The 27,376-nt window shown below is 36.3% G+C and overlaps 2 protein-coding genes across 3 annotated transcripts in view; one reads left to right on the top strand and one right to left on the bottom strand.

Annotated features, from left to right (window-relative positions):
* LOC145989973 (forkhead box protein K1-like) overlaps positions 1–14,126 on the top strand; it is a 33,268-nt gene extending 19,142 nt beyond the window's left edge. The window contains exons 7-9 of one of the 2 annotated variants that reach the window (XM_083125527.1): positions 1,852–1,995; positions 7,983–8,112; positions 13,896–14,126. In XM_083125527.1, the coding sequence (XP_082981653.1) occupies positions 1,852–1,995; positions 7,983–8,112; positions 13,896–14,067 (446 nt within the window). In that variant the 3' untranslated portion in view covers positions 14,068–14,126. The remainder of the gene's footprint in view (positions 1–1,851; positions 1,996–7,982; positions 8,113–13,895) is intronic. The other variant, XM_083125528.1, reaches the window with a different exon arrangement.
* Positions 14,127–19,356: 5,230 nt separating this feature from the next.
* The window catches only part of Ire1 (serine/threonine-protein kinase/endoribonuclease Ire1), a 73,786-nt gene continuing 65,766 nt past the window's right edge, over positions 19,357–27,376 (bottom strand). Inside the window, exon 18 of the mRNA XM_083125529.1 lies at positions 19,357–27,373. Within this exon, the coding sequence (XP_082981655.1) occupies positions 26,801–27,373 (573 nt within the window). The 3' untranslated portion in view covers positions 19,357–26,800. The remainder of the gene's footprint in view (positions 27,374–27,376) is intronic.

Here is a 27,376-nt window from a genome sequence, read left to right on the forward strand (position 1 = left end):
AGACACGTTACCAACTGAGCCACTGTGGCCTGTACCTATTCAAGGGCAAAGTGGAAAAAGTGACATTTTATTTATTAGCAACACTAGGAGTTGATAACTTTTTGTCAGAAGTTACAAGCAACATGTACCCAAGTACTAATCATACTACATGTAAAATCGTAAACAATGATTTTGCAATGAAATTTTACTCTTGGCTGTAAATTTTATTGCACCTAAAAAAAAATTAAAGTGCTCCCCTGTGCAAAGCACTATGCCATGAAGGCGTATAGGGGGTGTGGGGGTAACGCCCCACACTTTCTTGATCCGGTCGTGAGTTGGGGCGATGTGATCAGCATCATGCCCCTGACTGCCTTTACCCCCCAGGGTTTTCCTCAGGTACCCATGTTATTCGATGCTGGGTGGGCACCGGGACCGCTTCCATCGTTAGAAAAGTTCCTGGATTTGAACCGGCCGGGGATCGAACCCGGGACCTTTAGCATGGTAGTCAGACGCGTTACCGACTGAGCCACCGTGGCCACTGGTACATCATGTTACTGATTAAGATGTCTCATGGGATTCCAACTGTTATGGAGCATGAGAAAGTCAAGCTAGGGTAGCAATTTTTTGATTTCATGGTTCAATTGTAGTTTACAGTTGTTACAAGCATTTAAACGTTTTTTTATGTAAATTTTACAGGAGAAAACATGCTCCTGTCATCAGGAGTTTGATGTCTAATGAATGGAGTGTGTGTTCTCCTGAGACGTAATATCAGAAAACTTGTTCAAATGATTGCAACTACGTGAAGAGGAATTCTACAATGAAAGGAGTACCAGTGGAACCCCGATTTTACGTTCCCCGGTTTTATTGGGTTGATTTTTTTTTTCACCGTGCCAAAAGTATTTTTATTTGATACTAATTTGAGATGAGCAAATATTTCCCTTCATTGTCTGTGACTGTCTACCAATGCTGGGGCAATTTTTCAATTCAACGCCTGAAGAAATCACCTGATTCAGTGTTAAATGCATCATCAAGCCAAGTTTTAAGAGCATTTTCGTCACCAAAGGAGCTTCCTTGAAGATTGATGGATTGAGAGCTGAAAAGGTTGCAATCCGAGGATGCAAGAATGGGGGAGTAAGGAGGATGTGGAATGACTACCCAACCAAGCTCCTGGATAGCAGCTTTTGTCATGTTAGCGGAGAGTGGGTGTGCATTATCGTGTTGCAGCACTCGATGCTGTATTCCTGGCCTACTCGCTGATTTGGTTATTTTCATTTAAAGCATGCGGTATCCTGAACCTTACCCATGGCATGCAAGTGCCGCACGATGGTTGAATGGTCACAGTTCACCACATCTGCTAATTCTCGAGTCGACTGATTTGGATCCTCGTGGATTAAAGCGTTTAAACTGTCTTCATTAAAGCTCGATGGTCTTCCTGAACGTGGAGACACTTATTGTTCTTTAGCCCATAAATAACACCATCTTTCTTCAAATGTGTTAAGTTCAATGCATATTCGCAAGCACAACAATGCCACTCCAATTGATAAACATTAAACGATAAACAAACTCCTAACACTGCAGTGTTGCCATACCAAACACAACTTATGCATCAACCCAATACATTTTCCTACCTTATACATTCAATTGTGATGGTCCCAACATTATAAAATGTTCCTCAATTTTACATTTTCCCACATTTTAAGTTTTTGGAGCTTGGTACACAAAGAATTCTTGGTGTATGCAGGATGCATTGCCTGTTTCTATTCGTTCATTAGTTTCATGATTCATCACCTAAAGATGTAGACATATAAGCAAATGTACAATAGAATTACATATTATTTAGTTCATATGTTTCATATTTTGTTCTATTTCCAGGTGTGACTACATTTGTAACAAGTGGCATGGTGACAACCTCCGGTCAGCACCAACAGGTGTTGGTGGGGAAATCTCGACTAATGGTTCCTGCTCAGCAGATTACTGTAGTAACAAATGGGGTTGGTGGTGAAGTAACAAGGGAAGGTAGGTGTTCATATTATTTGTCTTGCTTTTTTCTGCTTTTCTTGTCAATCCAAATACTTAACTGTTGAATAATGATTCGTGTGAATGGTTGTGATGCCAATGTTCCATACATTTATCTCTTGAAGTTCCTGCAACAGGAAAGACCATAGCCAGAGAAGATTTCTAAAATTTTGGTTATCTCTTGTGGGGAGTTATGTATAGGGCTGAACTTCCTAAGATAGCATGGAGTCACACAAAACTCCTTCAACCATGTCAGCTTTGACATTCACAAATGTAATTAATTAATATTGTAATATATAAAAACATTCCTTTGCATAAATGCAGCACTATATACCGTAAATACTCATTTACGTATTATGCATGGAATACTTCAGACAGCCAACATTAAAACCATGCTTGTTTCCACTATGTCACTGCATATAACATGTATATATCAACATGCACAAATACGTACAATTTAGCAGGTTGGATTTCTTTATTCATTCATTGTTTTCTGCCCAGGGACAGGTCTTTCCTTGCAACCTCCATGTTGTTCGATCTTCAGCTCTTCGCCTTGTAGCAGCGTGGGATCCATTTATTTTGATGTCGTCAATCATTTGGTATCTTCTTCTTTGCTGGATTTTCTTTCCATTGACCATCCCTTCAATAGCATCCCTTAGGATACAGTTTCATCTCATCCAGTGCCCCAACCTATTTCTTATTCTCTTCGTGATTATCTCCAGCATTTGATCTCTTTTCCTCAACTCTTTCTAGCACTGTTTCATTTCTCACTTTTTCTGTCCATTTCAACCAATCCATTTATCTCCATAGCCAATTTCTAGAGCTTCCAATCACATTTTCTCATTTGTTTTCAGTGTCCATATTTCAGCACCATATAGAGCTACACGCCATACAAAGCATTTCATTAGTCTTTTCCTCAGTTCTTTGTTCATAGATCCACAGAAAATATTAGTTCTTTGTTCATAGATCCACAGAAAATATTAGTTCTTTGTTCATAGATCCACAGAAAATATTAGTTCTTTGTTCATAGATCCACAGAAAATATTTCTCTTTCTATTGAAGGCTTCCTTCTCCATTGCTATTCTTACTTTTATATCTTGGCTGCGTTTCATATTACTGTTTATGAGCATCCAAGATATTTAAAGCTGTCTACTTGATCGATTCTCTTAGCTCTGATACTCACATTTGCCATCCTCTGCTTTCTTCCGATCACCATTGCTTTTGTTTTATTCACATTTATTTTCATTCCGAACTGTATAATTAATTGAAGTTAATCATTCCATTGTACTAATGAAATGTAAATTAATTTCATTGTGATGTGTGGAAGTCGGTCATTATAGTTATGAAATGCGAAACTTTCAGGTGTAATATTTATTAGTTTATTAGTAAGCTTGTCATATATTGATGTATATGTAAATGTTATGCAGAGATTAGGCATGTTCAAGTAAATCAATGTTAATTACAGTGGCGATCCCTCCATGGAGCAGAGGGAACAGGCTGTTCCCTCCTACTTATCGTGCTTTTGAGCTATTTAAATTATTTATATTAACATAATAAGAACACTTCTTTCTCCCGAAATCAACCTTTCCAAAAGTAACGCTGAAGAAAATCTTTCACCGTGGCTGGACGTTTGTTTACGTCACCTACCCCCAACGCATCATGGCTCTCACCCTCTACTGTCTGACGCCGAGTATTTCCTACCACGCGCGAAGGTAAACGATCCCCACGGCACCATGGAAGCTGAAAACACTAGCTGTTCCCCCAGAGATATTGTGGATTCGCTTTTCTTCCAGTTTTTGCTATGTGCTGAAGTTTAATTCCATCACAAGTCATACATTTGAGTGTAGAAAGTCTATAACTTCCTAATCTCGTTGAGAACTTGTGTCTCGCGTCCACCTGATCCACCAACCCAAGACCAAAGTTTCAAGGCACGCAGTGGCAGGACAAGAAGCGAATGTTGCATTCACACCTTGTAAACTAACATTTCAGCATTGAAGTTTGCACCACTTACTATATTTTGTTGAAAGATTTTCAGAATATAAGATGATACTCACAGACAAAATTGCGGAGTTTGACTGTGGATAACATGAAAACAGATTGGTGCCTAACTATACGGCGATGAGTGGCTTTTAATAGCAAATTTCCAATATTAAGTTCTGCCATTGCCGTAGGGTTAGGCAACACACATAACGTTATGCAAGATAGTGTGTATTTATATAGGTGTCCCATTTTCATTGCCGGTGACTATACCTAATCAGCAGTATTCAGAAATTTTGAACTAATTTTAAGTTCTTTTTAACCTACTTTAGGATTTTTCGAGCCTAACTTAAGATTTTTAGAGGACAAAAGCCTTTAGTTCATTGAACTTTGAGAAAATACAACAAACCAACACATATTCTAACTGAATTAACAACTAAAACAAAATCATACACAAGGCATTTTCAAACGAGTTACTACAACTCTGTAAAATTATTAACTGGATATTCTTCCAGTGGCAAATTATATTGTTGTCCTTGTTTGATCCTGAGAAGGGAGTCTGGAATAGTTCGTGTTTTGTCACATTAACAACTTCTACTAAACTAGCGAACGTCATGAAAAAAACTCAACCATCTGTGTGCCATTATTGCATTAAAGGCGTTTGAATTACAAGAATACTCAACTCTATGAAAACAAAAAACTTAATCTACGAATAAAGAGATGAAACAGGTTCCGACAAAACATTATTTTCATTTTCTGAGAACTCAAAAAATTATATTATCAAATTTTTCTTTGTTGTGCATCAACAATTTTATTTTTAATGTTTTCTTTATATTATATCACATTTGCTTTAAAATTATTGTCATATAATTTTAACGTGCCTCATGTTTGTCACTTGTGACAATTTGTAATACAGTATATGAATCGTATATTTATTTGGTTCATTTCAATAAGGGTTGAATTATACTTCATCTACTGTATTATATTAAGACACCCATGCGGGTCGAACCCGGGACCCCTTGATTACAAGGCAAGGACGCTACCACTGCTCCATGGGGGAGGCCTGTTTATTGAATATATGTTCAGTAATTAATGTACTGAGAGTCGTGTTAGGACTATGTATTTTGTATATTATTTATATTGAGTAGTTAAGCCAACAAGGAGATTGGAGCTCCACCGGGCTGCTACCAAGTATTATTTCACATTTGTGTGAATTTATCTACCTCATAATTTGACCCATAATTCTGTCTTGAGAAAACTCCTTGTGATGTGCAAATTTTAGATAACATACAGGGTGATCATAAAATGTTTGATCCCTCACGTCGGCACAGTGGGGCAAGAGCTTATGAAAATGCATAAATTCAAAAAATAATAGACAGGGTTTGTAAGCACCATATTTAAAATCGGGCAATTGAGTGATATGTTACAAAGTGCATTCATAGGTCTTTTGAGATAATCAACTCACTGTGCTTGTGTTTTGGAGTGTTTCCACCATATTCCAGGCGAAGAGGAACGATACTTTTAATAAAAACAGACGAATCAATAGCTTCAGAGCCGTGAAGCATCTGCTTGTAAGGATTATGGCCAGATGAGCTGTAAAATCCCCATTCTGTTATAAGACATAATTGTTTAACGTGTTCATTATTCAGAGACGCAATGACAGGTTCTACCGCAAGAAGTAGGCATTCAGCTGTGTGATCTAACAAATTTTGCAAAGGAACGTGGGCACAGGTTTCGGTCACTTCTATATTCTTGGGATACAGAGCTTCTGTGGAGCTTGACTAATTTTGTACGACGGAAATTTCTCTTGAGCACTTGTTCTTATGACATTATATTGATGTCTTGGTAATTTGGCCTCGACCACAATAGCTAGAGCATCTTCACCTGGCATCAGGTTAGGCAGTTTTAGTGTTTTTTTGGCAAGCCCTCCTGTATTTGGTAGCATGTGTGGGGCTTGCTGTCATTTCCTTCAGCAGTTTCGAAGCCTGTGATTGTCCCTCAGTTTGTAAACTCATTTGGGTGGCGTTCTTTAGCATGGATACTGATGTGGATTCCCTTAAGTGTTTTGTTTTCAACCCGAACACGTATTTCCGGGTGACCATGTTTTCCTCCTGAATACATACTGAATGGAATGGCATTATACAACCACTCCTTGTTATCTTTTTCAAATTTTTGTGTTTATCCTACATGCTTTTCTCCAGCGAAATTTGTACTGTGACTTCAAATATGATAACTGTTGCTTCAACAAAGGAAGATTTTCTGGGTTACATTTCGTTCGTTTCCGGATTTCTTCCATCAATAATTCCAATTTCTCTTCCATTTTCCCACTTTCACATCTGTTCATTATATCTAGGAGGTCTGTCCTCTTGATAGAAATAGTAGTTGCCATCGTACCTGCAACGAACAAAGATTTCGAATGAATACCGCCGTACTTTAGCTTTCGAACTGGGTTACATACCCTACACAAATTTCATCCCACGTGCTGGGACTAGCAAGAAGTACCAGAAATAAACAACAGCGCCATAAATTGGAAGGAATTCTGATTATAAACAATTCAGAATCGAAGCTTGGACTTGCTTGAAACATAACTAAAACGATCGATCTTTTCGCAGAACAGCACATAAAAGCAGCACTTTTCTCCCGCCTTTTCTTTGCTTATCTATCTTTACGTCTTTTATGTCATTCTGTGTTTCTTACTACTAAACTACCGTTGCATACGTGCAGTTGACCCACCGTCAATAAAGGTTCCGATTCTTACAACATGCCGTCACACACTCACTACAAAGTAAGGAGTGCAGTGGAGGTACTACACAACAGATGCGATCGCCACTGACAACTCACGTGAACTAAGGCGTGTAGCACAGAACAGGGCATTGTGAGCGACGCGACATGCTAGGACATGTTCGAGCAGGTCTTTTCCTATGTTATGCCAAGTTTTGTGCCATCTGCCCCACTGTGCATCATTTTGTACAGAGAGTGGGGGGCTATGTGACTTTCTTCTACATTCATGAATAACATTATTTACTTTATTTCTGTTGTACACAAGTTTATGAAATTAACTGTGAACCACTGAGATTAAGAACTCTGTCAATCAATGTTGATATTTTTTAAGTCGTTTAAGTGCTGAGAAATTGAAATTTAATTTTTAAATTGTGTAATAGTGTGCTCATCCTTCGCATACTGTACGAACTATGTACAGTGGAACTCCAATTTTATGTTCCCAGATTTTACATTTTCCTACATTATACATTCAATCATGATGGTTCAAACATGGCCAATTTTCCTCAATTTTTATAATTTCCCGCATCTTAAGTTTTTGCAGCTTGGTTCCCTGAAAAACGTAAAATTGAGGTTCCACTGTATAAAGTGTAATGTATGGTTGCAAAGAGCCGGTTTTGAAATTATGTTATGGTTGATTTGATTAAAGTTCCTTTTTAAGTCCACTGTATGCACAGGAAGGCTAATTGGGACTGGACCTACAGTTTAAGGTGGGATCCAAACCATTTTCTCATTTGTTTTCCAAAATTTCTTTCCAAATTCCATTTAATTTATTATATTTTTCTCAACATCTTTTTGGTGTTGTACAAAGTCTATTGCCTGTTCAAGTATTATTTGCTTATCACTATTTTCATTCTAGGAAGTTGTTTTTTTTTACCATTTATTACCTTTGACTTGGTTCTATCTACTGAAATTTTCATGTTATAATTTGTAAGAATTGATTGAAGTTTGAAAACACACCTTTGCTGCCATCAATATTTGGTCATCTGCACACTAATATTAATCAATATTTTGAACAATTTTTAATTATTAGAATTTTCAAGCATCAGTGTCTGTAGGGATCTGTAAAAGTATTGGGTTTGGTATCGAATCGTCTCTAATTTATACTTGTAATTTCTGAAATTATCTATTACTTTCGGTTTGTGGCAAGAAAAAATTTACTGTACAACTGTGCTACATTTATGTGTTAAAAATTCCAATGTGACAGCGGTACTATTCTATATTGATTACAGTCATCTTTCCAGAGAACTACATGGTGCCAAACAATGCAGCTACCCTCGTCACTGTGCCGGATGAGGCTGTGGTGTCGCAAGGGTTTTCTCCTTCTCCAGTTATTGTACAAAGTGCATATACTAGCTACAGGTAGGCAGAAGTTACAGGGTGTTCTTGTGGTGTTGACATATGTTATATGTTGCATGGAATTTGAAGCTTTGGAAGTGAATAATAAAGTATCATTTGAAGGTGCATTTTTTAAAGTTTTTTTGTTTCTTAAATTTACAAGAAATGTTCATAGTGGTGGAACCTTGATTTTACGTTTACTGATATGAGAAAACTTAAGATGTGACAAAATCAGGTTTGCTACTCACTGGAAATTGTGTGTGAATTATTGTCTTATTATTTATGTGTGGATTTTTCTCTGTAAACATGAAAAATTGCAACTTTTATTAATCCAAATCCCATTGAATTTATACATACAGTAAAACCTCGTTAATCCAGACCCCGATAAGCCAGACTTCACTTAATCCGGACAGGCAAAAGGAAAAAAAAACAGTCTACCACTGATGAAATTCTGTTTCCTGCAGACTTTGTATAGTGTATTTAGGCCTATGCCCTTTACACCATAATAAACTTGTTTTGTTGCTATAAACAGTTTTAATGCGGTTTCTACTGTTCTTTTAGATTATTTCAGTTAATCTGGACTTTCGTTAAACTGGTCAACTTATCCCCCCCCCCATTAGTCTGGTACAGTAACGAGGTTTTACTGTATTTATAAATGCCCTTAGGCAAGTTTTAGCTTTTATTTTTATCGAGGAAGGAAAAGAAAGCTGCATGGAAAATAAAACCGAATTCTCTCAATCTGTTTACTTTGTTAGTGTTCTTTGCAGAAGAATCTATCTGACAGTCGGAAGATTATTGGAAGATAAGATATAATGAAGTTCATTAGTTAAATTTGAGTTTGAAATTCTTACACAATTAACAATTTTTCATGTATTAGTATATTCTGTAACATTTGTGACGTGCGTTTGTAGATGTATTTTGAGTCTGGGTGTGAAATGGGAAACTTAAACTCAGCACATTAGATTAAATATTTAAAAATAACAAACAGATGTTTTCTCTATTTCGACCTTACGTATTACTGCCTCTTACTACCCACCCACAAATATATTAACAATGTAAAGGGTCTGTGCGACTTACTCACTATCGTATACAGGGTGCGGCAACGTAACTTCCTTTTTTGAAATGTGTGCCATGCAGCCTGTAGAGGTTCTAGCGGAGCAGGAGTGGTCTCATTCGACAGGCGCGAGTCTAAAGTTTCGTTTGCGTCCCAGTCAGTCGCCATCATGCGTTGGAACAGTGAGGTGCGTGTGTTTGCCGTCGAGGCCTACTTTACAAACGGATGTTCTGTTATCGCAACCCAGCGTGCCTTCAGAAAGTGCTTTCATGTAGCCCCGTTGGGCCCTGTCCCGGACCAGAAATCAATTGTTACCTGGGTCACTATGTTCAGACAAACCGCGAGTGCAACAAGATGAAGAACAGGAACCCCTCGGCCCATCCGATCACGTGAGAACATGGAGGCAGTGAGAGCTTCAATCTTGCGATCACCACGGCGTTCTGCGCGCAAACATACGTCTGCCCTTGGCCCCTTGCGATTTTTTTTTTTTTTTTTTTTTTTTGGTTTTTTTGAAATACCACGTTTGTTACCCGTCCAAGGACCCTCCAAGACCTAAAGGCCAACATCCGTCAAGAAATTGCCAACATTCCCACTGATATGCTGGTTCGGGTCATGAAATCAGCTTCTTCAGTGTATGGACAATGGGGGGCGTCACCTCCCTCATATGATTTTCAAAACTGTGTGAAACATAACTTTAGATGTGTACCTACAGTGTAAAAAAAACATTAAACAATTCTAATTCATCACATGGGTTTTATTGCATTCTGAAATAAGGAAGTTATGTTGCCGCACCCTTTATAAGCATAAAATCAAAATTAGTTAATTTACTTACGTAAAGTGAGTATAAAGTTGGGGAAGGAGGAAAAGTGACTCACTTGCAACCTGGAGCATTTGAAAGCATACCAGTTCCTGTCTACGTGTATCAGTGTTACGGTAACCTCACCGGTTTTAACAATTTTTAATAGTAATTGAACATACTTGTTCCTGTCAACATGGAGCTGTGATAGAGTAACATTACGGGTTTTAACAATTTTTATAGCAGTTTTATCATGTTTTAGTCATTAGCCATCCTAACATTCAACCTGTCCATACATATACCTTGATCCTTTCTAAATGACGAAGCTTTACGTATGCACGTAATAGCCGACTTCATGACCTGAAGAAGGGGCAGTTGCCACCGAAACGTCATCTATGACAACTTTATACTCACTTTACGTAAGTAAATTAACTAATTTTGGTTTTATGATTATATATTTGTGGGTGGGTGGTAAGAGTCTGTAATACGTAAGGTTGAAATAGAGAATGCATCTGCTTCTATCCTTGGATTTTATTCTAGAGTATTGGAAAATTTAAAATCCAAGAAAATGTAAACATGTGGGAACGTAAAATCAGTGTTACACTGTATTTAAATTACAGAGATTATATTATATCTCTACAGTTCCTTTCCCTTTTCTGTACTCAGCTGACTCCTTAGGTCAACATTGAAGTTTTGGAAGTCTAAACATCTCTAAAGACGTGAGGAATTTTCCCACACCCACTTCAAATTTTAACGTGGTTTGAGTCCTCAGTTGTGTTTTGTTCTGTGATGTAATTTGATTGTGCGACACGTTCTTATGTGCTTCTTTAGCAGATGTTTACATCAGCTGCATCTTCCCCACATGTTACGTGCTCTACCTTGGGCGATGGCTCAGGTGTAATCAGTGTATGTGATCTGTTGCACAAAACTTCTTGTTAGTGACTAATTTAAGATATTTTTTGTGGTGTAAGTATGCCTTTTAACGTGTTTCGGTGTTTGCCCTTTATGAATTTCCCACACCATGGGTTTTAGTCTCGTTGAAGGAGCCAATTCATTAAGTCTTAATAAAACAAATGAATCAAACTGAATTAACTGGCCTCGTGAACCTGGTGAAACCAGTTATTTTACCAGTTTAAGGAACGCTCTGAAGGCGAATGTGTCTGTCATCGTTTTGTTTTGCGCATGGTGTCCAGCGGAACACTCTCCTCCTGGTAGAAATAAACTCTGCCCCAGACATTCATCCTCAATTTAAACATGTTTTAAGAACAGTGAAGAGACACTCATCTTGTGCTTCGCTTCATATCACTTTCTTTTCCAATTACATTGTGTTTTCCGAACTAGTGCAGTTTGAAGCTATCTTGCAGGCGCATTGCAAGTAGCAGATGATTTTCACTGAACAAACCAGCCTCCCAGTGTGTGCATTTCATGCAAAAGTGAACATCACAATCTTCACGACAGGACTTAAGGAATGGCCAATGGCCATAACTAGTTTCCTGTTGTGGGCAAGATTGTTGTGAGCACAAGACGCTATTTTATGCCATCTTACAATGTGGGAAGTTTCTCCTTTGTCGTAACACTTACACCACGTTTAAAAGATTAGTAAAGGGAAGTAACAGCATAGGTTAAAATAACCTACATTAGACAAAACACAAAAAAGTTGAAATGGAAGCAAAAACGAGTTGGTGTTTTAACGAGAACGAGTTGGTGTTTTAAGTCCACTTTATGCACAGTAAGGCTAATCGGGACTGGACCTACAGTTTAAAGTGGGATCCGAACCACTTGTGCCTCCACCGGGTATCGAACCCGGGACCCCTTGATTACAAGGCAATGACGCTACCACTGCGCCATGGGGGAGGCCCATGGAAGCAAAAACTTGGGCACATTCCGAAAGTTGCACAAGTTAAGGACCATTTGGAATTTTTTTATTGTTTATCAGTATCAGTAAAGTTTATATCTGTACTTTATTAGTATTGGCTAAAATTTCTTATTGGCCCATACCTAAATTAGAAGTACAGTGTGTTTCAAAAGTCATGCAAGCCAAACTTTGAAAATTTATATCATGGAAAACCATAAGAGATATTTATACCAGGTTTTCTGTATTACAAAGCCTCATCCATTCAGATATTTTTCAATGCTTAACATTATCAGTTTATTCCATACAGAAAATTATATAAATTAATAACTGGCACAAGGCAGCGTAAATTTTTTTCCAGCATGCTCATTTTTTGCCGAGAAAAATATTTAAGAAATTATTATTCTTGCAAAATGTGGGATGCGTGTAACACGTCATCGAAGAGTGGCCTTTTGTCATGACTTCCTAAAAATTTCAACCAGTTTGTGTTCTTTTGTCTGATACCATAGTCCGATTCATTGAATAACATTGAAGATCTTTCTTTAGCAGAAAAAACTTTAGTTACTCTAAAGTAACTGTATTATTTTGTTTTTCAATTGTCATAAAATCACATGAATATTAATAAACAAAAAAAGACAACTGAAAAACCATTATTAGTTTGGCATGTTAAATACAGTCATCTGGGACTGGTTTAGCAGTCAGCAACAGGCCAATGGGCATGGGTGAAGAGATCTCAGAGTAGCCAAGAGTCCAATTTCCATGCAAATTATGATTTTTCACGTAAATGTATGGCCAATGTTTAAGTACATGTTGCTTGGGTCTGCTGACAAAATTTCAGCCTTCTAGTGTTGCCAGCTAAGGTGTTATTTATGTCCCTAAAATGGCACTTTTTCACTTATCTCACATAATCGCCAGTCGTAAATCCATTAAAAGTTGCACATGATCAATATTGGTCACAAATGATAGATAGGCATCCTGGGAAAAAATGTTATAACTGCCTTCCGCCAGTTATTAATTTATATAAGTTTCTGTATGGAGTGAACTGATAATGGTAAGCATTTGAAAATATCTCAATGGATGAGGCTCTATAATGACTTTGGGTTGCTGGACTTTTGAAACAAACTGTATGATTCATGGTTTTTTTGTTTAAATATACAGCTTCTTTAATCGTCATAAATTAAGTTAATGAATGAACAGTTTCTAAAATAGGAATTATAGCTTTCTTGGCGACGTGATTCAAACAGGTGTTCTTGGGTTACCAGCCAGGTTAATGTTTGGAGTGCATACAATGTGGAACACCATATATAGGCCTTATGGGACGCACCATTGAACAGCGACGTAGTGAACATCAGCGCAACGTCAGATTATTCTAACCAGAAAACTCAGAACTTGCTGAACACCGCATCACCGAGGGGGACAAGATTGTATTTGCAGGCACCGAAATAATAGCCAAATGTGCCGGTAACTTGGACCAAGGAGTAAGAGAAGCCATAGCCATTTCACGGGAAAGCACCAATCTCAACAGGGACGCGAGACTCCAGCTTAGTCACACCTGGAACCCATTCCTCCGTAAAAACACAACACCAGCCAATAAGAACACCAGGATCCAGAGTGAGCCAATAGGAAGACAGCACCAAGCTCTGCCCCATCATAGATGTGTATATAACCCTACATTGGTCTCCATTTTTTTTACATTCCCTGATGATGAGTGCAATGTATGTGCTCGAAATGTTGGAAGCTAACAACGATTTAACCTGGGTGATAGCCTGAGAATACCTGTTCGAACAGTTTCTAGTTTTACATTAGGGCTAGTGATAGCCTGAGAATACCTGTTCGAACAGTTTCTAGTTTTACATTAGGGCTACTGATAGCCTGAGAATACCTGTTCGAACAGTTTCTAGTTTTACATTAGGGCTACTGATAGCCTGAGAATACCTGTTCGAACAGTTTCTAGTTTTACATTAGGGCTAGTTGAATATTGGTATTGGTAAGTTTTATCTTTATACTTCTTCGGTATCAGTTAAAATTTTGTATCGATCAATCCTCAGCATTGTTAAAGTGTATCGTAGAGTATGCAAATGACAGTTTTGTTTGTCTAATTGCAGTGGTGCATTTGTGACTCCTGCTACCCCAAACTTTGATCAGTTAGGAGGATTGAAGCGACATCACTCCGAGGTGGCAGAGCCGGGCGGAGGAGGGGAGAGGGAAGAAATGGGGGAGGAAGACTCGAAGAAGACGAGGCTAGACAACCAAGAGCCTGTCGAAAGTGATAAGTGAAGAACTGTACATGTTTAAAAAAAACTTGATGCCTCATACACAGTTATTGGAATAGGAAATATATATTTGAGTAAGCTTTAAGACAAAGCTTTCCATGAGCTAATGTTGACTTTTTTTTTTTTGTTTATTGTACCGCTCCATACACACCGTACTCCAATTCCCTCCCAAAGAATCCTTACGTTTTGAATCACTTATCGTTTGCTCTGTGTACCTCTTCGTCCCTTTTCGCATTTGTTATTGCATTGCCTCTGTCAGCCGTCGATTCGTTTCCCGTTTACCTTTAGTTTATTTGTTCGTAGGGAGCTCCTCTCATTGTAGATGATGAGACAGCAGGTGAAAATATTCCATTAAAACTCATTAATAATGCTGTATAGGTAATAATAAGTTGTGTAGATTGTTTGTACAACTTGTAAATGTCACTGTTTGTTAAAAAAAATTGTGAATTTCTTCTCTTTTGTCTTTTTTTTTTAACCACTCTGTTATTCACCATAGATTATAAAGCTGATCATGATCGTAAGAATTTGTGTAAGAACACAAGTTGAGACACACTAGTAGATGAAGATGATTTAGCAATGCGTACTGCATCATGTAGAGGAAATGTTTGTTGAGAGAGTTTTTTTTCTTTCAGAATTTCGTTTTCAGTTTCTTATTTTTGTTCCGATATTTAAAATAATCACTTTGCAATGATGACGTTTGTTTTCACCATTGTTCAAAGGAATTGTTGACACTAGGAAATGTTCTCAAAGTCCCCGATCATATGCCGCAACCACAGTAGCAGGCAACCCCCCCCTCATTTTCATGACATTGTTGTAAAAGAATCATGAAAAAAATATATACATATATATTTTATCATATGTTTATGTGTGAGCTGGTCTCGGATGAAGACTTCAAATTGTGCGTTACACAATATCATGCTCAGATTTTTCAGCATGGCACTCGGGAACTCAAATTGTGTCGTGAAAATATTCTTTCCACAAGATCACCTGTGTGATGTGAAATAAAATATAATGTTTTGTACTAGGATTTTAATATGGAATTCTTATTTGCTATTCAGTACAAAGTGCTATGCTGTGTGCTGTTTTTACTGTTTCAAAGCTTAATGGTATGAAATTTCTTCAGGAAATGTTCCTGCCGGAGATATTTATGTCGAAAACATCTAGATGGAAAGATGTTACGGTCAGGAATAGTTGCTTGTTTTCACATTTAATCCATTGATCACTTACTTCAAGAAGAGTGGATGTGCATTTAAGAATTTATTCTTCCCCCTATCCAGAAGAAAATGGAATGGGGCTAAAAGAAACAATCAAATGCAAATTTTGCTGTGAGAAACTCAACATTTCTGGCATGAACAGTGAAATAACAATGTTAACTTTTTTTCCTGTAAATGCACATTCCTTCGTCATTTATTTTCATTCGCTGTCATTTGCATTGACATTTATCACGTGCTGTCTAGGGATTTCCAAAGCAACAATAAGTGTATGTTTTGCTGTGTCTACAGCAATTGTCTAGAAATGTAGAAAAGGTAGAGAGAAAAAACAATTAAATTTCAAATCCCACCCTCGATATGTGCCATTGTTGCATTCTGATTGTTATGCCTGAGCTGATTCAGGAACCTACAAGCATCTACAGTAACTCGGAAATTGTATTCTGGATTTACTAAAAGAAACACTGATTTTTTTTTAACTTGACTGGTCGTGCAAAGCTGCAATCGGTCTAGTTGTTACAGCACTTTTCTCTGATGCATTTATGTACTTCATATTTGCAAAAATTGAGAAACTAATAGTTCATGTAATAGGAAACGTGATGCCAAATATCTCCACGTTGCCAAGCCGTGGAATCGTTTGTGTTGGCAATTTTTCCATACTAGTGTAAGTCCTGCTCTACGTGTTTGTAAATTTCACGCGTAACTGACATTTGTTCTAAAAAAAAAAACATTTTTTCTCAAGGTTTGTAAATTGTTATTGTTACTGCTGTTTCCGTGTGGGTGTGCTGTATGACTGAGCCATCATAGAAATATTACACGTAAAGACACTGACCTACGTAAAATCATTGCTGCTTCAACTAAATCATATGTGCTATTGTGAATAATTTTCCTTTGACTGTCATGTTTTTATTTTAAGAGTTTAGCATTACACATGAAGAAAATTATTTTTTCTGTTTTTTTTTTCAAAGTTCAGATATACTTATGTGTATACAGAAACTGTTGTACAATTATTGTGCTAAGTCAGATATTAATAATTACATTTCTGTATTAAACATTCTTAACTGTATCAGTGATTTGTACAGGTTTTATAAATATAATAATTATTGCAATTAGTTGTAATGAGTATCTAGAGTACTGGTAGAAAAATAGCATGTATAGATTTATTACAAATGTGTAGAAATGAAGGCAAATATAAAAAAATAGTGGCATATCATGAAGAAATATCCTTCCACGCTGTAGTAATGGTGGACAATTTGTTATGTCGTAGAAATTGATTTTCTCCCAGTTTCTGTACATAAGAAAATGTTGAGGAAGCATTGTGGTTTATCCAAGTATCAACCACATTTGTTACTTGAGCATAATTTCTATAGATTTTTCTGTTTGTTATAAATCTTGATCTGCTTAGAATAATGGTAATGTTTTCTGTATTGCAATATAACTGTTATTATTTTGATTATGGTGACGCACCAGGGTTTGTCGCAAGAAATTGTACCCTCCTGTCATTAAATATATTTACAAATGGTTACGCAACTCTGGCAGTCCAAGTCTCAAAATGACAAGTGGTTCACTCAACAAACATGACACTTATGCAGACATTTGGACATTATTGTCAAAAGTACTGTGTGGAATATACCACAGGGCAGCAAAGGAGTTTTTCAATGCTTCTGTTCATTTTAAATTTTCGACCTGTCTTTAGAATAAGTGATTGAAATTTTTACTTAAGGATGTTCAAACATGCAGTGGGTATTATTTCCATTTCTTGCATAAAAATAATTCATGATATTAAGCTCTGTCATGTGTTATTAAATTTTATTTTAACTGGGCACATGAACATTTTTTACATGTACTAAATACCAGTGTTTTTTGCACAAATAGATAAAAATACAAAACAACATTACATTGCAGTTAATTTGATAAGTACGACTTGTGAACGTCTATTTATTTTGTTCAATTTAACAATTCATAGTGAAACAAGAATATTAACAATGATGTAACTTCATAGCATAAGTGTTCAGAGTTCTCAATAGAGTAATGTTTATTTATTGAAATGTATTATTTACTTTGAATTCAATGAGAGAAAAAAGGAATGGAAATTTTTTAAGTATTTTGATTTTTTTTTGTTCAAGAAATATCATGGTAAAATAAATTGTTGATTTATTAACAAGAAAAAATTCCTTACAGAATTTTAATGCAATACCAGCAATTCAATGTGTGTAAAGTGTTTACCGGTATATATAGTGCTGATGTGTAAAAGATTGCATATTTTAAAAACAATTTATGAAAACCTTGAAGCATTGCCAGAGGTATATGAAGACAAAAATAATACAAATTTCAAGTCTTGACTAACGTTTTCCATTAGTCAAAAAATGCATTCTTTGTGATATTTCTTGAGAATATTAGTAACAATATAGTTGAATATATGATGCACTTTCTAGTTTCATTAACATACACAAAATAGGTCAGTGCTTAATCTGTATAAATGTTACTTGCCTTCAGTTAAGAGTTTTCAGTTACTCGAAGCTTTAAAGAAAAAAATAATTCAGATCATCCGGGTTTGTTAAGATGTGGAGTATCAACTGTTTGGTTATGTTTTATAAATAGTTTTTCATTTTGTGTGTCTGTATGCATGCATGAGTGGGAGATTGTTGCAAAAATTGAATGAAAATCTAAAAACTACTGTATACGTATCTGTATATATATAAATATATATAAAAATGTATGTAAACTTGAAAAAATTGCATGCTTGGAAAATTATATGTTCTTCTTGAAATCTGTTTGTTTGGAAACAAATTGAATACTCTTTTTGAGTTGCTGTATAAAGTTTAGAAGGAACCTGTTTTGTACAGTGATTGATGAAAACCTAAAAAAGAAAAGAAAAAGAAAAATCACTTTCTGTAGTCGTCTTTTTTTTTTGTCTAGCTTTGAAGGATAAAGAAATATGAAGTATACAAAATTGGTAGTTGATGTGTGTTTATTTTAACATTTTGGAAACTCTCTTCCCCTTTTTTCTCTGCTATGTCTGTGACCTGTCCAAAAACAAAACTGAGTGCAACAGCCGGTTGAGGATTAAAGTCTCTCAAGCAGCCTTTCATTGGCATTCGAGGATATTCTCCTGAAACACTGTCAACCCTTAGACTGTAACATGGTGGAAAGTGCCTGAATTCAAACCTGATAGAAAGTAGACCATAGCGTAGAGGTCTTGATTGCGATTATTATAACCCTTACAACGTCTTTTCTTTTTCAAGTTCTGTTATTTTAAATTTCCTTTGTACTACTTGGATTAATTGTGGTAACAAGGATGAATGATGAAATTAATGATAATGATAGGACAAATACTTACTGATGACTTACTCAGGATTCGAACGTAGGATACCTGCTTTCACAGTGCATTATGCAACACACCCAGCAATAAGAGACAGCTTTTTCTTTCAAAATCGTGCAGAAGTATTTTTTCTTGTATGTACACATTGCTTGCATTGTAGTCTACCGTTGTTACAAGCATTAAAAAAAAAAAAAAGGAAGCGTGTGTTCTGAATGCTCGCAAGAAAAAACATGTTTTTATGCTTGTGACAACCGTAGACTAGAAGAGAATTAATCATGCAGAACATTGTGTGATTTTTACGACTTGCATGGTAATCAAAACAAAAAGACTAACTCTGTTTTAAATATTAAATTTTTGTTCTCCATAACTGGATGATATCAAAACAGAAAATAAATCAACCAACTTTAAATGTCTGTGGATGACAGTTGGCTTGCTCATTAAAATGTTTATGCACAATGGGCTAATCGGGACTGGACCTACAGTTTAAAGTGGAATCCGAACAACACTGCTAGGTGCCTCCACAAGCTATCAAACCCGGTACCCCTTGAATACAAGGCGACAACATTACCACTAACCCATTGAGGAGGCGGTTGACTTGCCGAGTATGGGGAGTAATTAAAATGAATGTTGTAGAATAATGGAAAACAATGCATCTGGTTTCACACAGACTCGCAAGGAAGTAAATCTCGTTCCATTGGGAAGATGTGTAAAGCCTGACATGTGCATCGGAGCTAAAATATACATAAAAACCAAACAATTAGATTAAAATATATATTTTCTCAGAAATACCTATACAATGTTTACAAACTTGAAACTGTTTTACTAAAAATTCTTAAACTCCATGGTAATACTTTTCAGAGTCGAGGCTTACCAAGAAGCTCTTATGTTCAATGATCCACAGTCAGTACATTTTAGTCCATATGAATTTTTAGACTGTTCGTTATAGTCTCAAATGTTCACATGATACTGAGGCACCAATGGAATCGGTACTCCCACTGGTGAGAATATTAACCATGAGCCGAAACTCTTTTGCACTATATCTCCTCTTATTTTAAGTAATTCAACAAAGACAAAAATACAGATCTTGTGCAGACATTGCAAAGTAATTATAATCTTACAAAACACCACACCACGTAATTCTTTTGAAGACAAACTGTATATAAAACATTATTAGCTACATATTTACAAAGCCATGGATATTGGTCATAATCTTTGTATGAAGGCAACAAGAAATATTAGTAACAAATGGCTATCCCCAAAAATATGCCAACAAGAGACTATGCTTTTACCACACAGTACTTTGTAACACTACTTGTGCACAAAGAAATATATAAGTAGGGCTCGGATAATTATGCATTTTGCATATGCAAATGCATATTTATGGATTTTTAACTAAAAATGCATATTTCATATGCAGGTGCATATTTGTATGAAAATAAGTTGATGTGCATATTTTTGTACCCACATCGAGCATATACTGTATTCTTCTTCTTCTTGCTTCTCTTTTCTTTCTTTATCTTTTTCTTGGATTGTATGAAATGTGGCAAGTACATCATTCTCACCAACAATCGACTAAGCTGCCAACACAGTGTGCAAAGGGTTACAGCTTCAAACAAGCATCAAAATTATAGAAGACATTAAAAAAGAGGCCCTCGCCCAGGTTGAAGATCCTATGTATGTTCAGAAATTGGAATTGGATGCAGTATTGAAAATGAACAGTGTGTATGCAACAATGGTGAAAGTTTGCAAAATTCTGAATGCAAATGAACGTGTGGATGATCTGGAACTTTGTGTGTCTGACTGTTGCCCTAAAATACAGTCCACTTGTATCTTGAATACAAGTTTTCTGAATATAAGAGTATTCTAGCTGCAAACTGTAGTAGTTTCAAGTTCGAAAATTTGAGACATGTTGTTATTAAAATGCAATCATGATCTTGATCTGTAATGTATTGCGTTTCATTTAACGCAGAACCATATTAATTGAAAAAATCTGTGTAGCGAATCAGCATTCAGAATAATGCATATTCATTGCCTGGCATGTAATCTTTCATAGTTTGTAATATACAGCATTTATAAATTAAATGGGTTTTTAAAGTGCATAACTATCCGAGCCCTAATAATAAGTTTGTACCCTCCCCACACATACTCTCATATCTGTGTTTATTAATTCAACTTGTAAAATAAATATTTGGTATGAAAGAATATTTATATTTCATTAAAAACTTAACAAAACAGCATAATTTTGCAGCTAAAGACTATTTTATACCAGATCCTAAAATTATCGGTACTTTTACGGATACATTGATGTTTGATTTGTTTTTCGTTGCTTAGCATAATTTTTCGGCCACTTTTGGCTAATCATGACAATGAGGAGTGATGATATGATGAAATAATACACATGCACAAGCCCGGATTTGAACCTGGGACACCTGTCATCATAGTACGGTGCTAACTACTCTGCCACAGAAGTCGTTGGTACACCAATGTGGCTATACAGGCCGATAGTCATTTATCTCCTCAATCCAGATATGGAGTTTTGCCAGTATAAAAGTTCACCGATACCAGTAACCAATAGTCTACCAATCCAATAAAAAACCGTATAAAAGTTCACTGATACCAGTAACCAATAGTCTACCAATCCAATAAGAAACAGTATAGAAGTTCACTGATACCAGTAACCAATAGTCTACCAATCCAATAAGAAACAGTATAGAAGTTCACTGATACCAGTAACCAATAGTCTACCAATCCAATAAGAAACAATATAGAAGTTCACTGATACCAGTAACCAATAGTCTACCAATCCAATAAGAAACAATATAGAAGTTCACTGATACCAGTAACCAATAGTCTACCAATCCAATAAGAAACAATATAGAAGTTCACTGATACCAGTAACCAATAGTCTACCAATCCAATAAGAAACAGTATAGAAGTTCACTGATACCAGTAACCAATAGTCTACCAATCCAATAAGAAACAGTATAGAAGTTCACTGATACCAGTAACCAATAGTCTACCAATCCAATAAGAAACAGTATAGAAGTTCACTGATACCAGTAACCAATAGTCTACCAATCCAATAAGAAACAGTATAGAAGTTCACTGATACCAGTAACCAATAGTCTACCAATCCAATAAGAAACAATATAGAAGTTCACTGATACCAGTAACCAATAGTCTACCAATCCAATAAGAAACAGTATAGAAGTTCACTGATACCAGTAACCAATAGTCTACCAATCCAATAAGAAACAGTATAGAAGTTCACTGATACCAGTAACCAATAGTCTACCAATCCAATAAGAAACAGTATAGAAGTTCACTGATACCAGTAACCAATAGTCTACCAATCCAATAAGAAACAGTATAGAAGTTCACTGATACCAGTAACCAATAGTCTACCAATCCAATAAGAAACAGTATAGAAGTTCACTGATACCAGTAACCAATAGTCTACCAATCCAATAACAAACAATACAGAAGTTCACTGATACCAGTAACCAATAGTCTACCAATCCAATAAGAAACAGTATAGAAGTTCACTGATACCAATAACCAATAGTTTACCAATCCAATAAGAAACAAAAAATGTTCCTTGAGGAATATGGATGGTTCCTTGGTCTCTCTCTAAGAAAGTTACTGGGTGCCTGCAATGGTTTGAACCTTTGAAAAACAACCAGCTACGGAGACATTTTACTTTATAAAATTAGGGCATACAAATTATGTTTATAACAATAATAACTAAATTGTGGAATTTTGCAGCGAAGGCTATTTATAGAAGCATCGGATTGGTAAAATGATTGCCTCTTTGAGAGGTAAGTCCTGCGAAGTGGATCAGGGTCCTCAACTACTTCCTTTCAAGTAACTTCCATATTGTCCTCATGATGCTGGGTCAACAATGAAATGAACCCCACTGGGAATCGAACCCAGGACCACTCACACCTAAGGTGAGAGCACTAACAATTTGGCTCACCCATAAGACTTTCGTATCGCTGAGTCAATACCACTTTGAAGCAATACATAAGCCAATAATCTTACCAGTTTCCACTGATATTGATGATTAAAAATGTTAACACTTAAAAGTTGTTCAGAATATCGGTTAATATTAGGGATGAAACAGATTTCATCAGTTCTCCATCAGTATTGGCCACTTTAAACATATCAGTGTACCTGTAAAATCACCAATATTGTTTATCTATGAACAACAAGTAATTTAGTAAATAATATGTAATTTTTTTTTATATACACATAAACACACAATCATATGTCCTCATTTTGTAAAGTAAATGTCTAAATATGCAGTCTCTCTTTCAAAGCAAAACCCATTACAGGCACGGTTACAAATGTTAATACACCATTTACAACTTCATATCGGATCTGTATAACAGCAATACAGTAAAACCTCGTTAAGCCAGACTTTGCTTAATCCGGACAGGCAAAAGACAAGAAACAGGAAAGAAAAGCAGAATCCAAGGTTTTAAATGTGGCTAGAAGTCAACAAGAGAACTTCCCAAAGAAAAGGCAGTCAACCACTGATGAAATTCTGTTTCCCCGTAGACTTTGTACTTTACTGTATAGTGTTTTTAAGCCTATGCCCTTCAAATACACCATAATAAATGTGTTTTGTTGCTATAAACTGAGTTTTAATGCACTTTCTACTGTTCTTTTAGGTTATTTCAGTTAATCTGGACTTTCGTTAAACCGGTCACTTATCCCCCCCCCCATTAGTCCAGATTAACGAGGTTTTAATGTACTTGTAGTTTATTGGTGTTGGCAAAAATTTCATATCAGTACATCCCTAATATAAACATACATATTGCAATCATATATCATTTTAATACAGTTCTGCTTGAAAAAAAGTTTAAGGACATTAAAATTGCTGTAATTTCACATAATACTGGTGCAAAATTAAAAATTTGAATTTTGTCAGATAATTAGTGTCTGCAAGAGTGTCACACATTTTTTGTGAACCCTGCAAGATACCAAGACTCCGGAATGCTAACAGTTGGTATCAATAATAAAATTTGAACTTGTACCTCATCATGGATCCGTATGAGCTCAGCTCTATATGCAAGATAATCAAAATACTGAAATAGTTGCATAGTGATTTTCTGATACCAGCTCAGAATAACCAGTTTTTGTTTTAAGCCCACTTTATGCAAAGAAAGGCTAATTGGGACTGGACCTGCTGTTTAATGTAGCATCTGAACCATTATGTCTCTTCACGGGGTGCCAGCTCAGAATTAATTAAAGCAGATGCCATTGACTTGAGGGGAAGGGGCAAGACCCTTTTTTACTACTCGAACACTAATTATTTCGAATTATTGAACACAAGGTGCCATTCTTCAAGTCAAGCTTTCTTTTCCACACTGTTCACTTACCCCTGTTGAGTGTGTACTAGGAAATACTGAGATATGCAAAATAAATTCATGAAGATACAGGGTGACAATCAATGAACTATATGAAATAAAACAGTCATAATTTCTGAACGGTTCGCGTGATGACGTCCAAACAGCGTGGCTGGCCACAGGGCATGATGGGAATTCGTATGCGCATGAGACTTGATTCGCAAGTTTGAGAGAACAGGTAGTGTTTGTGATGACAGTCAGGTCATCGACAGCATCAATGTTAAGACACTTCAGCGGGTCATGCAGAATTTTGCTGTTCGTCTCCGCCACGTCATCGCCAGAGTTGGCAGACATATTGAACATGTCATAACCTAAATCCGAATGTCTGTAGTGCCGTTTACATGTGCAATACAGTTTGTGTACTACGTGGTTCGTCACTAATTTCCGTTTTATTTCATATAGTTCATTAATTGTCACCCTATATGCAAGTGCTGTTTGTGACGTATTTGTGTCATGGAAATTTAACTTCACTTTATGCGCAACTGGGTGCACAATGTAGATTGGGTGATATTAATCACTGTGCATCTGCACCAAGACCACTTCTGTAACAACCTTAACTACTAGGCTATCAGGAGCTTCAATCTATTACCACCTGGTAAAACACTGCAGGACACTTGGGTTCACTTGCACAGCATGTGACAATCCAAGGAGAATAGTTTGTGACATAATGAATGTGTAAGCAATATAGTTTGTTCTCTTTCTTATGCACAGATAGGCTAATCGGGACCAGACTAATGGTTTAAAGTGTTATGAAAGCCTCAGGCGGGGATTGAATGTGAAACCAGAGTGACAGTTCCATTTGATTGGTTGTTTTTTGTTATTTTGCGTCACTTTTCTGCCACTTTTGACTAATCGTGATATGTTGAAGGGATCCTCATAAAACACTCAGCTGGGATTCGAACCCAGGAACCTTGGCAACATAGCACATTGAGTTACCCACTCTGCACCGTGGCACTTGATGAGGATGGATTTTAAGTACGTTCTTTAAGACAGTGCTCTTATAATGACAATTACCGTAGTTTTTCGAATCTAAGGTGCAGGTTTTTGTCAGATTTTAGACGTCCAAAATTCAGGTGAGCTTTAGATTCGATGTATATACTACAATATACGTATTTCATGCACGGACAACATAGAATCTACTGCAGTTTCTAATACCGGTAGTTATAAAGAGTAAATATTTTTTTCTTAACTTTCCTTAAAATTACCGGTAGCTGCAATACAACAATCAACATTTCATTTTCCTGATAAGAAAATGCTAAACAAAATTTTTCCCCTTTAAATTTGCTGTGTTAGGACAACAATGAACATTTTACAAGAAATAGTCATTAAATTGTTATCAGTTTCGTAATCGAGAAAGCGCGGGAGATAGAATCTTGATGTTTCCCAGTACATACCGATAGTCAGGTTTAGTTGACAGGACGCACTTGTAGTAAGGTACTGGTAACAGGATAAATATGGAGAAGCAAAAGGGCCACCGCAAAGGTTAAAATATGAATGTCTTTGTGCATATTCCTGCACCTTAAAATCAAAGAATTGTTTTTTCTGAAAAAAATTGGCAATAATTCAGGTGTGCCTTAGATTCGATGGCATCTTCAATTCGAAGAACTATGGTATATGAATATTTTGTGTATAATGATTATTTAAAATTATTTTAACAAGTCATAAAATGTACAACTCCATTACAAAGAATACAAGCGAGAGACACAAAACTATGTAGCAGTTCAGGATGCGGTAAACGTGGTTTGAGAATTACGTCAAATTTCATATTACCGTGTTGCACAATTTAATGGTTATTTCTGATTAATTTCAAAGAGACTCTGTCTTCATTCACTAAGGGTACGGCATCTGGAGCAGAGATGGTACCACGTCACTGCTTTGTTAGTTCCCAGAAATGTGGTACCATCTCCGCTCCAGATGCCGTACCCTTAGTGAACGAAGGTAGAGAGTATTCGAAATCGGAAATAACCATTAAATTGTGCAACGCGGAAATACGAAATTTCACGTAAGTAATATGTAACAAGTATTCTTCTCATAACAACGGTAACATTCTCCAATTTACATTAAAGACATTTATATATACTTACATTGGCATATTTAATCTCTATAGTCAACTGAAGAGTGAATTAAAAGAACAGTTTCACATACCTTCAAATTGTAATGAATTTTTAAGAAAAGTCAGTCAAAGCATGGTGTTGATTGCATCACCTCCACTGTGGCCGACATTGAGAATCTGTATGGAGTCCTATCGCCACACTCCTTATGTGCCTTCATGGCATGGTGCAATGCACATATGTAGATGTATCTTTTGTGTGCATTGGAAATACTAAAACAACACTATCTGAATGCATAAAAAACACACATTGCTACCATGTTCCGAGCACTTATACACGGATCCTTTACATGTAATTTATGAACATATAAATGTGTATTATTAACATCTGGGAGCTGCTCAACAACTGTATAAAACTGTCATAATATCTTACGTTTCCTATTTACAAGTAAAACAGTCTTCTCAAAAAACAGGTACATAAAATATATACATCTATACATATACACACAACGTAATACGCAAGTAGCTTGAATGTTTAAAAATGTACTTAATATACATAGTAATGTGTCAATGTGTACACAAATGGCATATTTACACTTTTAAAACAAGTGCACTGTACAAAACGAGTACAAAATATATGTATCCATCTGATACATATTTGTGATGGCTTTAAAATACTCTTAAATATAAAGAATGAATCACAGGCAACAATAAAAAAGGCACTAATTGCCTTGATTGTTATTATTTTAACGTTTTTTTCTCCTCTTTTTTACAGAACCCAATATCCATGGCACTTGGGTGTTGGTTTCCTGTACTGTGTTGTCAGGTTTTAATACCTCGCTCACCATAAGGGACTTTCTAAGTTCATCAAGTGCTTTGGAGTCGAGTTTCGAATTACAGGCAGCACTCTCACCTGCAGTATCGGCTTGGCATGGCTTGAGTACCCACCTATTCATATCGTGTTGCTGTTCGCCAAATGTGATCAAATCGTTACTTTGTATTGCCTCAGTTTCCTTGCTGAAATCACGGTCATTTATCTCAGTTTGTCCTTCACCTACTTGGGTCTCCATCTTAGCGACTTCAGAATCTCCCTGCACATCCTCCGTGAGCTCCTTTACCTTCTGCTGGACAATAATATTATTGTTTTTCACGGAAATTTCGTTCTCAGATAAGGTTAAATCTTCCCAATTACTTCGCACGGAGTCATTTGTTTTGTCCTCCTTGTCTTGAAACTGAGGATCGAACAATGTGCTAGATCTGTCTATCAGGTCTTTCTTCGGACTGTATGCTGATATTTGGCATGTACTCTGAGACAAAATCTG

This window comes from Lepisma saccharinum, chromosome 7 (assembly GCF_977018435.1).
Source record: "Lepisma saccharinum chromosome 7, izLepSacc3.1, whole genome shotgun sequence".
NCBI lineage: Eukaryota > Metazoa > Arthropoda > Insecta > Zygentoma > Lepismatidae > Lepisma > Lepisma saccharinum.